Source organism: Natator depressus, chromosome 21, assembly GCF_965152275.1.
Source record: "Natator depressus isolate rNatDep1 chromosome 21, rNatDep2.hap1, whole genome shotgun sequence".
Lineage (NCBI taxonomy): Eukaryota > Metazoa > Chordata > Testudines > Cheloniidae > Natator > Natator depressus.
Window position 1 is genome coordinate 10,955,702 of NC_134254.1, and position 17,580 is coordinate 10,973,281.

Sequence of the window (17,580 nt, forward strand, 5' to 3'; positions counted from 1 at the left end):
TATAATCCCGGACAGTTCATGAGAAAGTGGCAGTTCCCTCCAAGCATTTTAAAATCCTGTACGATTAGAATACACGTGTGCCATATGAATAAGGGGAGGGCCGCTCTGCTTCTGTGTGCCAGTTGGCAGCTGGGTTCAGTCAGGAGTTCATGATTATTCCAGGGCACTGGTATTTGATATTAAGGATGTTAGAAAGTTAGTAACAGAGGAATCGTGTCAGATTTCTGGGACACTCAGTACGGCAAGCAGCTTGCTGCATTAATAGATCAGACCATCTTGTGTTTAGTGGTTAGTTAACAGGAGAGATTTTCTGGAGTGAGATGTTACCAGTTTAAGCCCTCTTCTCCCCCCCCCCCCACCGCCCCCGAGTGAGGTGGAGAAGTTGACCCCTGAAGCTACCAAAGAAGAAATCTGCTCTTTTGGAGAAGGGATTTTGGAACTTTGCAGGTTAATTGCAGCCCAGCAATTTTCCCACCCCGCAATCTGAGCCAAGAGTAGGGAGGTGCTGCTCTAAATAACACTTTGGCCTTTATGGAAATGTATCAGATGTTCCAGGAGTGTCTGTCTGTCTCTCTCCCCCCCCCCCCCCCCCCCCCGCAGGCTAGGGTTAGCACTTCTCCTGGCCTTATATAGGAAGGCCTGATTGTTAGTGTTAACGGGAATAAAACAACAAGGAGAGCTGCCAGATTGCATAAATCAGGGCAGTATTTGGAATTTCATAAATGCCGTGGGTACAAGTTGAGCACTCAAACAATACTGAACTGTTCTCTCTCGCTCCCTCTCTCTCTAGGGGAGGTGGAGTTTTGCTTCTCCTTCCGTGTTTTTTAATCTCTCTTTATTTCTGTCTCCATCCCCCTGAAGACCACAGGAGGAGCAGTGGCAGCCGGAGCCAAGATTCTGCAGACAGCCAGGACATCCAGGTCCCGGAGCAGTTTTCAGGGTTACTCCATGGCTCTTCCCCGGTGTGTGAGATAAACGAGGACCCTTTCAGGCTCATTTCTTCTGTGGCCAAAGGAGGTACGGAGGGCACAGGCCACTCACCTGCTATGCAGTTGGAGGATGCTGATTTACCTGTCTCTGGATCAGTACGGACCAGTTCTCCTGAGCAAAACCAGAAAGCGATCTACGCAACGGTCCAGCCCAAAAACATCCAACAGGCAGAACCTGAAACTGCAGTGACTCCCCAAGTGCTGCAGCACCCTGGTGGTGCAGAGGAAGAGGGAGAGAAAGGCGGTGCTGGGGGCCGAGCTCACCTAGGAGGCAAGCCCAAAGCAGAGCTCAAACTCAGCCGTAGCTTGTCCAAATCGGACTCCGACCTCCTGACCTGCTCGCCGACTGAGGACGATGCCATGGGGAGCCGGAGCGAATCGCTCTCAAACTGCAGCACTGGGAAGAAAAGGCTGGAGAAATCTCCATCTTTTGCTTCAGAGTGGGATGAGGTAAGATTGACCTTGGCTTACTAACGCCTTAATGCCGGGAGTGAGCTTGTGTGCTGTGTGAGTTGCACCGTACTCAGTCTCTTGCGGGGAGGGAGTAAGTTGTGGGGCTTGAAGCATTATTCACCTTCCTTTGTGTTTACCCCTGCTTCTTTCATTATTTGCCTGTTTAATTACAATAAGCCTTTCAGTGGTTAAATGCCAGGAGATAGGCATAATCAGAGCAGGCGTTCTTAAACATTTGGAAATGTTCATATCCTGGGCTTCGCTTCTCTGGGCGTGTCCATCGCTGTGCTTTGGAACGGGTTTTGTGTTTGCAAAAAGGAGAGTTGTCGTGTTAGTGTCTCCTTCGCTAGTCCTTCCCTTTGGAGTATCCCAGCCCAAAAGGAGGGAGAGTGGGTTCCCTTTCTAGGTCACCATTGCCTACGGTGTGTGAGGAGGGTGTGCTGGGTTCATGGGATGGGAGGCAGGCAGTAATTGGAAGGCTTTCCCATTTATTAGATCTATCTAACTTATGTCTTTAAGTGGTTAGTTCAGAGGCGGGTTAGAAGTCACTTTAGTGTCGTGCAAAAGGGAGGGACCCTTATTTCATGCTTAGGAAGTTGGCCTTCGTGAACCGTTCAGCTGGGATTGTGTCCCTCTGAAATTCAGCACTGCAGCGTTACTGAAAAATTCTTTGGAGATGATTCCGTACTGGCAGAGCAACAGAACTATGTAAAAGATGAGCCCAGATCAGCCACTCCTTGTGCACTGAAAGGGAAACCCTCCCCAGGAGAGAATCAGGTTCATGAAGCCTGCCTGCGTGCCAGGCCTGTAAACGGCTGGCAAAAGGGAATCCCATACTCAATGGGACATGTTCGTGGTGTTCCAGTGACAATATCCATGACCATACCCCTTGCTCAGACTGTGTGTGTGTTGATTGGGGCTCAGCCTCTGTACAGTCCAACGTAAGGGCTAACTTTCATTGCTTACATGGGTGAAACTTACCTCAGGGAGAAGGGCTGTACTGAGAAAATGTTGCTAAACAAAAATCCTCCAAGGCAACTGGGCAAGTGTCTGTGGGCCTCCTCCTTTTGTTGAAGCACACTCCCCATCTTGCTTCCAGGAGACGTTCACCCCCACTGAGCGTTCTTCCACAGCTGTCTTGGTCACAGTGTCCGTGCAGTTATTGATGAGCTGGGTCAATAATGCCAAGGCTATAAGGGACTGATTCTTAAGCAGAAGATTGATCTGTTGGGACTCAGTTATTTTGCTGTGCTGCTGTCACACTTCATTTGAAATGCCTCCCCCCTGCCCTGATGGCTGTTTCCAGAGGAGCCCTAAACTCCGTAAGGGAAAGCTCAGCTCTCTGCCTCTTTGGGTTTACGTTGTTATGGTGGTTGGACCTGTAGCAAGAGCGTGATCCTTGTTAGAGCTTCCCTGCTTTGTATAGTCAGGTGGGCAAGCTGGAAAATCTGTTTCCCTGCTTCCTTGCAGATAGATTGCAGGACCAGTTGCCATGTTACCACTGGACGGAACAGAAACACTTTAACCTACAGAAAAGTCCAGAGTGTCATGCAGGCACATGCTGGTAATGGCTCAGACTAAGAAGAGAATTGGGGAGAGGAGGCTAGGGGCAGTGAATGTAAAGGATTCCTACCCTTAATCTAAAATCAAACCGCTCTAATTGAAAACTTTATTTTCAAAACCGTACTTTTTGAATCTTTTTTAAGGATGTGTTGGGATGGAGGGGTTTTTATCTTTTGTATTGCAGCAGCATCTAGAGGGCCTAATGAAGTTCAGGGGCCCATTATCTTTTCCCCACAGCTGTTGTCCCCTGATCATCTGTAGGATTTAAGTATCTTATTGTCATCTTTGATTTTCTTTTTAACCCTCATGAGGCATCAGTGCTTTCCTTTATCCTGATGTGGGTGGTTTTCCCATGATCTCCTTCAGAGACATGACTGTGCTGGGCATTTGCAGGTGTTTGAATGCTTGTGGTGCTCAAATTATGCATTGGAAGGGGGTTGAGTAGTTGGCTTAATAAATCTTCATCTCCAGATTCCTGGGACACCATACCTGCCTCAGAATCATCATTTGTAATAAGACAATGTGGCTTAGTGGATAGAGCACTGATCTAGGGTGCAGGAGACCTGGATTCTGTTCCCAGCTCTGCTGCTGACTTTGGCCCAGTCACTTGGCTCTGTTTGTTTTTTCCAATCTGTAAAATGGGGATAATGATGCTGACCTCCTTTGGAAGGTGCTTTGAGATCTGAGGAAAAGGACTACAGAAGAGCTAAATACTGGTAGTTCATCAGGTGGGGGTTAGGCCACCCAGATCTGCTGAGTTTCTGCTCAGGAGAGGCACCAGTCACTGTAGCGTGTTATAGGGGCAGGTGTGGAGGGCAGCTGTGCAGTGAAAAGTGCTCATTGCATGCCCCACATGCTTGGGCTAAGGCCTATATGCTCATTTGCAATTTTAAAATGTTTTGTATTGTATCATCCTTTCAGATGAGAAATGTCTAACCATTCCCTTTTCACCAGCTCCAAAATTCACACCCGCAAGAGAAGGAAACAACCACGGGAACTTTGTGTTGAGACAACTTAAATTGGCAGTAAAGAGACTGGTCTGATGGCAGTTAGAACCATAGTGATGAGACTAAAGAACTCTTCAGTTTTCTCTCAAAAGTTTACTCATGCCCTGGATGGGTTAATGCAGCTGCTTCTGAATTAGGATGTGACTTACAGCCTCTGAATGACCGTCTGGTTAATGTAAAACCTCACGGAGCCTGAATCTCTTCCGCCTTTGACTGTTTGCAGTGAGAGTATTGGCAGTGGGGTAATCTGCTATCGGTGCATGGCAGATTTACGCATGTTATTTCATTAATGTTAATATTTATGCAGATAGCTCCTGGGGAAGGTAGTCCCTGTCTGTGTTGCACTATGCAGTACAAACATTAAAATCCGTCTCACCCAGTGGCTTTACTAAAAGTGGGCATGCCTCCTCTTGGAGTCAAGTGTTTCAGGAGTGACCTTAGTGACCTCATGAGGCAGATGGGACAGCAAAGCTGGGGGCAGAGAAGAGCTAAGCCTGTGTTGCTTTTGGGCTACCTGTGATGGTGCCAAATAAGTCCATAAATGGTGAAGAAAGAAGGTAAATTTTGCCTTGGAAGGTCTGATCCGTTTGCAGGCTCATCGCTTTCTGTGAGCTCCTTCCTCAGATAGCTGAATCCCTTTTGTTTGCAAGTGGAAGGTGGTGCCCGTCTCAGCAAGAGGGTGGGATGGGGAAGCAGTGATTCACTTGGTAAAGATCTCCCTGTTGCTGACTTGCAGTGTGGGGGAGGGATAGTTCAGTGGTTTGAGCATTGGCCTGCAAAACCCAGGGTTGTGAGCTCAATCCTTGAGGGGGCCTTTTAAGGATCCGGGGCAAAAATTGGGGATTGGTCCTGCTTTGAGCAGGGGGTTGGATTAGATGACCTCCTGAGGTCCCTTCCAACCCTGATATTCTATGATTCCCCCACTCTGTAGCCCTGGTCCAAATAATATGACAATATTACTTTGTCCTCAGTGCTGCAAAAGAATCTGGTAAGTATCTGTTTCCCTTCTGTCTCCTGACCCTCTGGCAGTTTAATGTGAACATGAACACACACACACACTCCCCCTCTGCTGTCATCATCTGATATAAACTCCTTATGAGCCAGACGTAGGCAAACAGGTCAAAAGCAAACAGCAATGCAGCATCGGGTGGGAGAGAAGAGTGAAGCCGGCTTGATCCCTCATGTGAATGGGAATAAAGTTGGGTGAGAGAAGAATTGTATGAGGTAGAGCCTCTCGTTAGCATAAATATTTGAATCCTTCAAAACTTGGCTGAGGGCTAAAGTGATAAATTTGTTTTTCGTAATTGGTTCATGAATATTTAGCAGCTATGAGATCAGCACACACCAGTCACAGCAAACTATGAATTTTATATGAGAGAATAAACTATGTTCATGTTTCGGAAGGGGAGGGGACCGTTTGGTGCCAGGTAGAGATGCTGTCAGCCCAGCTTCAGGAGCGTGTTAGATGATGCATCTGTTCTACAGCCGAGAGGGGAGGAAGGGAGAACAGTTTCAGATCTCACTCTGCGCATGTCTGAGTTCATATGCTTGGAAGAGCCTCCCGTTGCATGCAGGCAAATTGGTTGCCAAATGATATTTAATGGTTTTATCCAAAAGAGACCTAAGACACTTTATAAACTGGACAGAAATCAGTTCATCCACCTTGGAAATACAGCCACCTGGGTTGAAACATCTATCTAGTGTTTAACAGCACCATGGAACAGTACATAACTTAGGATAAAGTAAAGAATATCCAATTCAAACTGTAGAGTGTATTTAGGTAGAGAAAAGGTAACTGCAAACCAGAATTTGGCAGGACACTGGAGATAGAACTCGTTATTTAATGTTGTTAGACGCCTGTGTAAATGTAAGTCACTGCTGATTACCAAGATGTGTCTGTGTAAACAGGAACTGCCAAGCCTTTTTGGGTAGGCAGTTCGGTCCAGTGAATAGGAATCAGGAAGACCTGGGTTCTGTTCCTAGCGCTGCCGCAGACCACCTGTATGACCTTGGGCGCAAATATCACTTTCGTCCTTTGACTTATTTCCCCCTGTGTCAAATGTGGGAAGGATGGTTCTCTTTCGTAGAATGCTTTGAGATGTATAGAAGAAAAGCATTGTGATTACTGTCACATTAGTGAAGCTGGTGATAACCATGCTGATGGATGTGGATCCTACCCTGTAAATGATTGGGATGTTTCATTTTTCAAAGAAATGGCCTCACCAGTTGGACAAAAAATGCCTTTCTGTAGCAGCCTTTGCAGCAAGGCGCTATAACCGTTGCCTTTGTCAGAGGATGTGGGCATGAACTGTGGTGACCAGACTGGGCTGGGGAGTCTGACCAATTAGCAGTCTTAAAGCATTTGAATCAGCTGTCGGTCTTCTTTTGACCAGACCTGGTATGCACAATTCCATCTCTAGAGGTCTAATAAAGCAAACAGTGCCAGGATCCACAACCTGGTAGATCTGGCCGGTCCCGGGCCCAGTCCCAGTCCTTCCAAGGCAGACAGCATTTTTATAAGGAAATCTTGGGTTTTTGGACAATGGCCTCCTTGGCTTGAACCAACTGTAAATAACCTTTTGCGTCTGTGCCTGTTTTCTGCCTCCATTATGGCGCTTCGTCTCCCAGCCTCCTTTTCTCCCTTTAAAATCTTGGGATAAGAGTGGGACAGAATTTAAAAAGATCTGTTGGCCGAAGGCTACCTGGCTTTCTTGAGTCAGGTGTACCGCTTGGTAGACTTGTAGCATGTAATGAGCAGTTGGGTGAAAACTGCTTGTCAGGTTTCATCAGATTTCTCTGTTCTGAGAGTAGAAAATATCCAGCCAGCTGTGCTGTACAGCTCAATATATGAGGCAGCCTGGGTTCCTGTACAATGACTAAGCTGCACATTCTAAAGCATATGCCTAAAATAAAATGCAGTGCTTCCACTGCAGTCTTGGGGCTCAGCGACTACTCGTTCATGACGTGGGACAGTTGAGTGACTTGCCTAGACAGGCGGAAAATTGCCCAAGTGTGCCCTCTCAGCTAGAATTTTGTATTGCGCTCAAGGTCATTTTTAAGTGGTTTCTGGGTCAATATAGCTTAACAGCTAAAGTGCTGTAAATGTAGTTCCTGGTATATGCGTAACATTTAAGGCATCAGTTCTGAGTGGAACTGAGCAACCCAAGTGCTAATGTGAGAATGGCCATACTGGGTTAGACCAATGGTCCATCTAGACCAGTATCCTGTCTTCTAACAATGGCCGATGCCAGATGCTTCAGAGGGAGTGACTAGAACAGGGCAATTAGCGAGTGATGCATCCCGTCATCCAGTTCCAGCTTCTGGCAGTCAGAGGCTTAGGGACACCCAGATCGTCGGGTTGCGTCCCTAACCATTTTCGCTAGTGGCATTGATGGACCTATCCTCCATGAACTTATCTAGTTCTTTTTTGAAACCAGTTGTACTTGCGGCCTTCACAACATCCCCGGGCAACGAGTTTCACCAGTTGACTGCGTGCTGTGTGAAGTACTCCCTTATGTTTGTTTTTAAATGTTCTGCCTGTTAATTTCATTAGGTGACCCCTGTGTCATGTGTTACATGAAGGGTCAATGACACTTCCTGACAGTGAGATCTACCACATCTTCCCCTTGTTTAAGGAGCACAAGTTCCTGGCAAAACTGGCTTCTCATAAATCAATTCTCTTGTCTGGTTGACTCCACAGAGGCAGTTCATTGCTCAGAATTATTGATGCCTAAATAGCTGCCGTTATTATTTAAGGGACCTGTGTTCTTGGTACAGTGAGGGTTGGTTGGATATTTATGGTAGCCAGTGCCCTGGGTTTCCCTGATTAGTGTGTGAATTGTGGCCTTTTTACACTTTCACCCTGTCCCTTAGCATAAAGAGTTTCAGCTTTCACACTCTTGTGGTGTCATAATGCATTGCAATATTTGTGTCGTGAACTAGTTGGTTTTTTAGAGCTTTATCTGTCGTCTACCCTACGTGCAGTAGCAAGGAACTGGCCAGGCCATTGAGAATTTGCTTCAGACCCTGCTTCCGATATTTCTTTATCCACCATATTTACAGTTGTCTCGCATCAAATGAGCAGCTCCTGCGTTGAATTTCTAATGCAGTTCTATGTTCCACGCTAAGTCCCTGCACCAGCTCTCTAAAGTGATATGGCTGCTCTGTGTTCTAGTTTTAGCCCTTTCGACAACAGAGCGTTTCTTCTGACGGAGGATTAAAGAGAACTGTAAATAAAACATGCGTGTTATTTTAGATTTGTTAGCCAAAGGAAATGCACAACCCAGCAGAGATTTATCAGTCAGAAATCACTTGGATACATGTGTTCCCCAGTGTGTGAATTTAGTTGATGAATTAATACTTCATGTCTCTGGACAACACTGCCCTGCCCCTCTTTCCTATAAATAACTGGAGTGGAGCATGATGTTCTACTATCAAGTCAAATTGCTTTTCTCAATTCTCCACTCCCAGTCCCAGGAATTGTAGATATGCTGTTGAATTGGCTCATCTTTTTTGATGGTTGATGTTCATTAGTATCAACATTGAGAGTAAACTGTTGCACAGCTGTAGTGTTGTTTCACCCATGTAAGATCCCAGCTCTCTTAGGTCCCAATACAGCTGGTACCAAGCACACAGGTAATTTTAAGCAAGTGAGCCCCATTAACTGCTCGTGCATACATAATTAGCTGAATGAGGGCCTTAGTGAATTAAAAATAATTCTTCTTAATAATGAAGATTAATTATTTATTAAATAAAGCTTCTTAAGTATCCCTTTTTATCAGTACATCTCAAAGTGCTTTGCAGTCTTTCACCTGTGTATCCTTGCAAAACCTGAGAGGAAGGGAAGTACTACTATTTCCATTTTCCAGATGGGAAGCTGAGGCACAGCGGGACTGTGACTTGCTCAAGGTCACCAGGAAGACTGTGGAAGAGAAGTCTACAATTCGTGGGCTAATGCCGTAACCACTGAGCCAGTCTTCCTCTCTAAGACCATAATCTTTGGATTTTTGAGGGTTTTAGGTTTAGTTTGTTTGGCCACGGCTAGCAAAAATCATGTAATTGTACTGTAGTAATGTATTTATTTTTAAAATTTTAATTTTGAAAATTGAGGTTTTTGTGTTGATAAAAATTAAACAATTGCATTGCAATACAAAACTTTCTTTTTGTTTGATGCAAAAGCCACCATTTCATAAAAATATCACCAAAAAGTGCAAAATGTGAGAGGACCAGAGTAGTTTTGTGCTTAGTGAAATATAACTTGAGTTTAACATGGTACCTATCCTGACAAGCCAGATTGACTTATCTGCTGGGTAACGGTTCCCTCACAGCTCTGTGTGTTGGTCACTGTTAAAATACTTACAATTCAAGTCGAAATCTGATTGTGAGAAAACAGTACACCGCACTGTGTATTTTTTATTGATACTGGGAGGCTAAGGGTTTTACGGTCATGGCAGCGACTGAATTCCATATTTTGTTTCTGCAGTTGTTCTAAACTTTCTAACAATGAAGTGCCAAGGGCTAGCTTGTGTTTGTTCCTTCCTGATGTATCCTTTTCCCCTGTCCCCTTTCTGTAGTCTTCTCTTGTGTGGGTGGTTCCACCTCTTCGGTGACCCAGCCTTAGTAAACTTCATCCTTTCTTGGTGAACAAGAAAATCTCCTTTGTCACTTCCCAGCAGCTTTTACTGCCTAAAGTTTTGAATTTGTTTTGTTTATATTTTCATGTTTAATTTGCCCTCTGAATTGCAGGACCAGGCAGGGTCTGTTTTGTTTGCAAACTGAAATATTCTTGGCACATTTTCTGGCCTCTGTCATTTGTTTTGTGCTGGCTTTAATTTCTGAGGATTAATTCCAATGTTACTCTCTTTAGCCATTTAAAATGCTGAAATTTTATTGTTCGTGTAAATGTGGCCAATGTGTTTATCTGATTTCTACTACCTTCTAAACAAGCATGTCTACACCAAGCTTTGCATGTCCTTGATGGTCTCTTGAAATAAACTTAATGAAGTAATCTGGAGAGAATTGCTGAAGTCTGATAAGATGCAACAGAGGTTTGCTCTTTGCATTTCCCCGATTTAGAGCTCAAAATTTTTTACCCTACTCTCTAACTCGGGGGTCCCCAACGTGGTGCCTGCAGGTGCAGTGGCGCCTGCTGGGGCAGTTGTTTGGCCCGCAGGACAGCATGCTGCCGAAATGCTGCCACCGAGCGTGGTCACCTGAGAACCACCTGCCGAAATGCTGCCGAGAAGCGTTGCCGTTTCTCAGCGGCATTTCGGCGGTGGGGCTTCTTTCCACTGCTGCTTCTTGGCGGCATTTCAGTGGCGGGGTGTTTGGCACCTGCCACAGTCTGTTGGGAATAGGAATGTGCTATTCCCACAGAGAGGTTGTGGACCACTGCTCTAACTCAACTCTCCTCACCTCCAGTGATGAGGGCTTCCATACAGAGACCTTGAAGGATTATCCTTCCTCTCAGCTAAGGGTGTCTGTATTTAGCAAAAAGAACAGGAGGACTTGTGGCACCTTAGAGACTAGAAAATTTGAGTGTAAGCTTTTGTGAGCTACAGCTCACTGCATCCGATGAAGTGAGCTATAGCTCACAAAAGCTTATGCTCAAATAAATTGGTTAGTCTCTAAGGTGCCACAAGTCCTCGTTTTCTTTTTGTGAATACAGACTAACACGGCTGCTACTCTGAAACCTGTATTTAGCAAATGGATGCCAGAGAAAATATTTATTCATTGTATATAGATAGCATGCCTGCTAAAATCACAAACCAAAATAAACTGTCTATATCAACAATACTAAAACTGCTTCCAGCCTAACTCCAGCTTTCGGAAAAGCCTGGATAAATAAATGCGTTTGCAGTGTGCTCTGGAAGTCTGCAGGCTAGTGCCTATCAAATAAAGGGAAATGCAAATTCCAGGTTTGAGGGCCTTCTAATGCACAGTCCTCCATACCTACAGCTCTAGGCCAGTTCACGTTCCTTGGCTGATCTCAGCTGTCCGAGTGTGAGGAGAGAGACTACAATGGAACTGATTTAAACCTGTCAAATGCACAGAAGTCTCACTACTTCTTTTAGTAAAGGTCTCCTGGTGTTTTGATCTGAGAAGCACATTTCTCAAGTAATGCAAATACATGATCTTACAGCAGGGTTTGTACATGGGAGTAAGCAAACACAGTTTATTTGAATCATATCACTTTATCAGTGTAGCAGGTTAAATATCAGCTACTCTTTGTGGAGGAATTTTTACTCCCTTGCACACAGTTTTATGTTTATGCCCTAAATACAGATCTAAATGCACAATCACTTCAGTTCTTTCTCTCTGATTTGTAGGTCACCAATCACAGGTGCTAGTCTGGGTATGTAGCTAGGTTAGTTTGTTTCCAATATACTGGAATACTATAACCATTTTGGGATAGCTGCTTGAGTTGTGCTAAGTAGCATGTTACCCCAACATTCTGGAATTGAAGCTTTTGATGCAGTTAATGTAAATTATGCATGCTGTGTAACGAATATTTTTTAAAATGTGACCAATTTGATCATTTTTGATCCCATGGCACTTTTTTCAAAAACAGGGATGTTCAGAGCTAATGTCCTTGCCAAATTTTCACTCTAATTGCCTTCTGCCTACCTTAATTTTCTCTTGCAGCTTCAATTAACTAATTGTTTACTTCTTGTCTTAAACAGTTCTGTAGTGTTGCTGTGTGCTGTTAAATAGCTGCAACATTGTACCCAGAGATGGCTGCATTTCAGTAACTCATGAAGTGATCCCCTATATAGTATAATATTACGGTAGGGTCCGAAGGCTCCAAAGACACACTATCTTAGATGCTGTACAAATGCATAAATGGATATGATCTTTTTGCTGAGAAGCTTGCAATTCATGGTATGTATCTTAAGTTGGTGCATTTGGCTGAAAGGTGTTATGAAAATGCAGGAGCACAGATTATGAAGTGCTTTCGTTTTTCAGTGTATACAATGTAAAATGACCGCTGGCAAGGAAATTGTAAACTGAAGTTAACGAGACGTTTTCATTTTAACGGTTCCCTCTTGCAGGATATACTGTTTTTTCTAGGTCTGACCCCATCTGCATAAATATAGAGGGGGTGGTGATCTTGTGAGCAAATGTGCACGGTGCGGTCTGAAATTGTGAATCCGTCATAGTGATTTTGAAATTTAAAGTGTTACAGATTCTGTTTTTTAAAAATGTTTGGACTCTACGTCTTGTGATTCATACTGAAAAGTAAACTGCAGAGTAATATAAACCAATAGTTCCTTGACCCTGATGCAAATGAGTTTCTCTGAGACCATATTAAACCAGAAAGAGAGAATGTGTTTCCATATCACTAATGAACAGTTGGAGAATAGGCTAAAATTAGTAATTGACAAATCTCCTGAGTCCATGTGTCACTGTATTTGGAATATGTATATGGCTAGAGAAGGACATAATGTGCTAACTATTAAGTTTGTTGTTATATACTTAATTTGTTCTTGGGCAACTAACTTGTCGTCTTAACTTCTCTTTGGATTAATAACAGCATTAAATTTTCAGGCCTTCAATATTAATCCTGCCAAGTCCATAATAGTGGAGCCTACTATATTATGTATACCTAGAATAAACAGATAACTGATTTATGGGGCTGTAATTTTATGGAATGGTTCCGCCGATGACAGAAGCCAAGCATCAACAACAGAGATAAAAGCCCCGAGTGGTTTATGTAGTCACCTAACCTCAGAGCTAGAATTATTGTCCCAGCACAGATCTCTCAGTTTTGGATTATAGAGAAGATGGTGAAAAATGAATAATGGGAGACTTAAGTCTCTTAATGCCGCTTAGGTTTGTTTTAAGGACTAAATATACAGTACAGAGACTGCACGTTTGGTGCTACTTTCTTCTAGTGGAGATAGAAAATGAGCTTGTCAATACTCATCTATCAACTTTCTTTGATACCATTGACCTTGTGGGGATGTGTCAGCAGCTGTTGACGGTCACTCTTAAGTGGCTTCATTCCTTCCCATCTATGAGATCCCAGAGGATACTATGGGACAATTGCTCATCTGCTCCAAGGGCATGCTCAAGCAAGGTTGAGCCAGATTCTGTCTTAAGAAAAGGAGTACTTGTGGCCCACCTTGATTATCACTACAAAAGGTTCAAGCCCCCCCACCCCACCCCCACCCCCTGCTCTCCTGCTGGTAATAGCTCACCTTACCTGATCACTCTCTTTACAGTGTGTATGGTAACACCCATTGTTTCATGTTTTCTGTGTATATAAATCTCCCCACTGTATTTTCCACTGAATGCATCCGATGAAGTGGGCTGTAGCTCATGAAAGCTTATGCTCAAATTTGTTAGTCTCTAAGGTGCCACAAGTACTCCTTTTCTTTTTGCGGATACAGACTAATATGGCTGCTACTCTGAAGAAAGATTGTTTTGCCACCTTTCATGGTCAGTGAAGAAATACGCATTATGGTCTCTCTTATAATGGACGCCCAGCTCTACATTTTGATTTTATTATTTTTTCCTCCCCATGGTGGAAGCAGCTTAGCCCGTCTGTGCCCACTTTAATTGGGTGAACTGTCAGGAAATTGAATGAGACAAACTAAACCCTAATGCTTGCTGGGTGGGGAAGCAACCAGCGGAAACATCAAAAATTCTATCTGCACCCTGATGAATGGAGCATATCAGCACAGAGGCTTTTTTGGGTTGCCAGCTGTTTCTACATACACTGGGAATGGTGTTTGTCAAGTGTGCTTCCTGTTGGCCCTTGGAAAGTCTTTCCATTTGGATATGGACCTTATCATGGTTATCCATGCCATTGTCACTTTGAGGTTAGATTACTGCAGTGGGGCTGAAAAGAACTTGGAAACTGAAGCTAGTGTTGGTTACAGCCATCGGTGTGGCACCCTGACTTGATATGCTTTATTAAACTGTATGTGTTTAAAAGAATATTATAATATACCAAGTGCCTGGGAGAGGTGGAACTAATAAATGTGAATATGTAAGCCAGATTTCCCTGGTTTCCCATGGTTTCTTTGTTTAGTTGTCAGGGAGTTTCCATATTAAGGTCTCATGAAGGATGAGTATTGTAAACCTACTGAAATCAGGAAACTTATAAGCAATAGCAACTTGGCTAGCTTGCCTGTTTTGAAATATTTTTGATTACTGTATTTTATGGCTGTAACGTATTCATTTTGTGCAATCTGCAATTGTTAGAGAATTCAAGCCTTCGTACAAATCTAGTTTATGTATTTGTAATGAACTGTTCACTATTGCACTTAAGTGTCAAAACTAAAATCTCATTTCCTGACTTGAGTAATATCAGTTTTTCAGACTTAATGACATTTTTGTCACTTTTGCAATGAATTTGTGGTGGTTTTTTTCATATATGGATGTCAGACCTAGATCTGTACCCTGTATAGTGAACTTGCCCACTGTTCACATCTCTGCTTTTTTCTTGTTCACCAATAAAATAACTTATCCCCCTCCCTGCTGTGATGTCCTGAGGGTTGCTGTCAGGGCAACACTGATTGATTCAATCTCCATACTCTGATCGTGTTACACCAGGGCTGTCACTGGTGGTCCATGTTCAATTGCCAAGTTAAGGTTCCCTCTTGAAATCAACAAAAGCTTGAGTAGTCACAGCAGCCACTGCCATCCTTCTTTACCTCACATTGGAGGATCTCCCTGGCCTTGAGAAACCTGTAAAATTGTGTCAGGATGTCAGTTAAGGGTGGCAGAATTGCCCATCACTGATTCCCACCTTTTAGGTGTGATAGATGACAAGGAGAGGTTGTCTGAGTCTTGAGGTAATGTTTCTAATTTAACAGTTTTAAAAAAGTCAAACATTTCATGGCTGTTGTCTGGTCCTACATTCACAGGGTTCCTGTATTCAGCACCCTTGTATAATAGTAACCCACCCAGATAGCCACTGCAACTCCGTTTGCTGCAGCAGCCTGCTGAATGACTTGCTAGACAGTGAGTATCTGCCTTCTGCTGTGCTGGGTCAAACATATCCGTCTTGCTGCATTCTTTGCTCTGTTGAGCACACTTCACCTGCAAGCAAAAAAGGCATCCATGTTCCTAAAACTTGCTTCAGTGGTCTTGTTTGTCTTCCTTCCTGTCAACCCCAAACTAATGCTGGCTTGATAATCACTGCCAGCAAATGTATACAATTGAAAATAACCAATTGTCCAATCACGCATACTCTACTGATGCACCATTGCTGTCTGAAATATAAACCTCAAAATGAAATTAGTAAGGATCGGGACTTGAGTGCTTGCGTGCAGTAGAGACACTTCATTTTAAAAATACATCACTCTGTTAGTTACAGGAGTTCAAAAATAATGAAATTCTAACCCTTGTCACTTACTTATTTTGCAACTATGTCCATTTAAAATGACCGAGCCCTTTTAAACCGAACTTTGCCTGTGGCTTTCAAGAATAAAATATGCTGTCGGGGCTGGAATCTTGTCTGTTTCAGCTAGTGGCAAATTTATACATGGAACTTTATGAACCCCTGATAATAAGGATTTATAATGCAAATCTCAACAGATCCTTAATTATGCCAGCCCTGGAGGGTGTCCCTGTAATTCACTAAAACTGTACATATGGCAGAGACAGTATGGGCGATATATTTCTGCATGTTTGTTACTAAACTTTAGAGTCTAATAATCAGGATAAAGGTAACTGTGCTGCCACTTTTTAACCCCTGTGCAATCAGCCAGTGGCCTTGTCCTAACTCCACTGTGACCCATCAAGCTTCTGGGGGTGGTGATGCGATGATTGGCCTGGAAAGGGCAGGGGGAAACCTAAAGAAGTGTTAGCAGTGGAGGAAGTTCATCACAGGGTTTATTTTTCCCACTGAGATCCCGAAGGCCCTTCAGGTCTTGGAGGGTGCATGAGGTGGTATCATGCTAGCAACAAAGGGGCAAATAAGCTAAGGAAGCACTAGGCGCTAAAGAGACTTGAGGAGGAAGCCTGGAGTATGGGTACCTTAGGGAGGTAGCTGTTACACAGCCGGTGCTCTCCTTTGGGATCTTACAGACCTACTTTCGCAAAACTTTCACAATTCACCTTTAAACCTACCTAGTCACTGGTGGTAGGGAGGGAAAAGCTTCCACAAGAGCTGATCTGCTTACATGGCTCTTTTTTGCTGTTCCCTAGTACGTGATACCAAAATGAGTTTTTTTTAAGGCGTGTACTTGGTGTTGAAAGTGGTGGTGATGGGGTCTGCCATTGAGCTTTAAAAAAACAAGGGTATTCTAAGCAATCAGATGCTCCCCTCTCCAAACCATAAGTGCTACACCCACAGCGTTCTGTCCAACGCTGTCTCTATCCTGTTTAGTTTCAGGAACTGATGCACAGGTCCAGAGGAATAAGGAATGCGCATGGGACTGACTTGCAGTTTAGCTTTGGACAAATGGCTTAGTCCACTTTTAAAATTGGGGCAATTCCCTGTAGGGGTGGTGACGGAACTAAACACTTGTATAGTGTAAACTGCTATGTAAATGTGACTCATGCATCTGGGGCACTAAAATGACATCTGGGTCAGGAGGAACTTTTAGAGTACTTCTGGACAGCATAAAGGATTTAAATGAAATCCATCTGACATGGAGAGGCAGGGGTTTTAAATCCTGACCAAGTAAAAGGACTGACTGGATCTCATCCTAGTGCCTGGTGGATGATGCACTCAAGCCGGACTGCCCATGGATTGGGATGCTGTGCAATCCCTGTTCAAGATGCCTAGGATTGGAATGATAGGGATACTGCACGATTGCAGTATCTTGGTAGAGCTGGGTGGGAACAGAGCTGCCTGTGTCATGTCTGACTCCATCCTTCCCTGTTTGCAGCATGCTTTGCCTGGCTTTACAAATGCTGAAATTAATTACACATTTTAAAGCTAAAATCCCCAACTCTTCTGTCTTGTTAGTGCCCTGAGCTATCCCTGTAGAAGCAATCTTTCCATGGCCCAGAATTAACTTAGGGACCGCTTGCAAAGCACACCTGGATCAGTGTCCTGAACAGTCTCAGTCGGTATTGACTTTCTAGTAGTAGTCTCCCTGGAAAAGCCTGGGGCTGGGTTGGAGGAGGTGAGTGCCTTCTGGAAATCTTAGCTGACATGGCAGCTCCGTTCCTTCTCTCCATAAGAAGTGCTTAAAGCCTTTCCAGTTAGCGTACACAAAATGTCCCTTTCCAGCAGGCTGGCCGCTTTTGGCTAAAGGAAATATACATTTACTCTAAACAGCCATTTTTGTAAGGCCTATATCCTACAGGGAAGAAGATTTTATGTTTTGGTTGTGATTGTAAGAGGTGGAGTTGCAGAACAGCAGAGCTGATTATTGCTGAAGGCAGCTATGTATTTTGACCATTTTCGTGGGGGTGCTTTGAAAACCAATTTAAGTAACACAGCCTTGGCTCCAATAGATCTCAGCCACTGTAACAGCTGTGGCTATCCAGGTCACAGGCATGTGTTTCTGTAGGGATAACCTTGAGGTACCCTTGGGAATCGCTGGTGCCGCAAGTGGGGGATGGGCATAAAATTCCCCATTCTGTGTAGATGACAAGTCTGAGGG

General features: G+C 43.9%; 1 protein-coding gene across 8 annotated transcripts in view; it reads left to right on the top strand.

Annotated features, from left to right (window-relative positions):
* The window catches only part of ANKS1A (ankyrin repeat and sterile alpha motif domain containing 1A), a 151,292-nt gene that overhangs the window by 73,226 nt on the left and 60,486 nt on the right, over nucleotides 1–17,580 (top strand). For 7 of the 8 annotated variants that reach the window (XR_012636007.1, XR_012636008.1, XM_074936415.1 and 4 more), the window contains one exon: nucleotides 862–1,439. Coding sequence is in view for 5 of the 8 variants with exons in the window: in XM_074936415.1 (XP_074792516.1) it covers nucleotides 862–1,439 (578 nt within the window). In the remaining 3 variants the exon portion in view is untranslated. Of the gene's footprint in view, nucleotides 1–861; nucleotides 1,440–17,580 lie in introns of those variants that run through there. The other variant, XM_074936422.1, reaches the window with a different exon arrangement.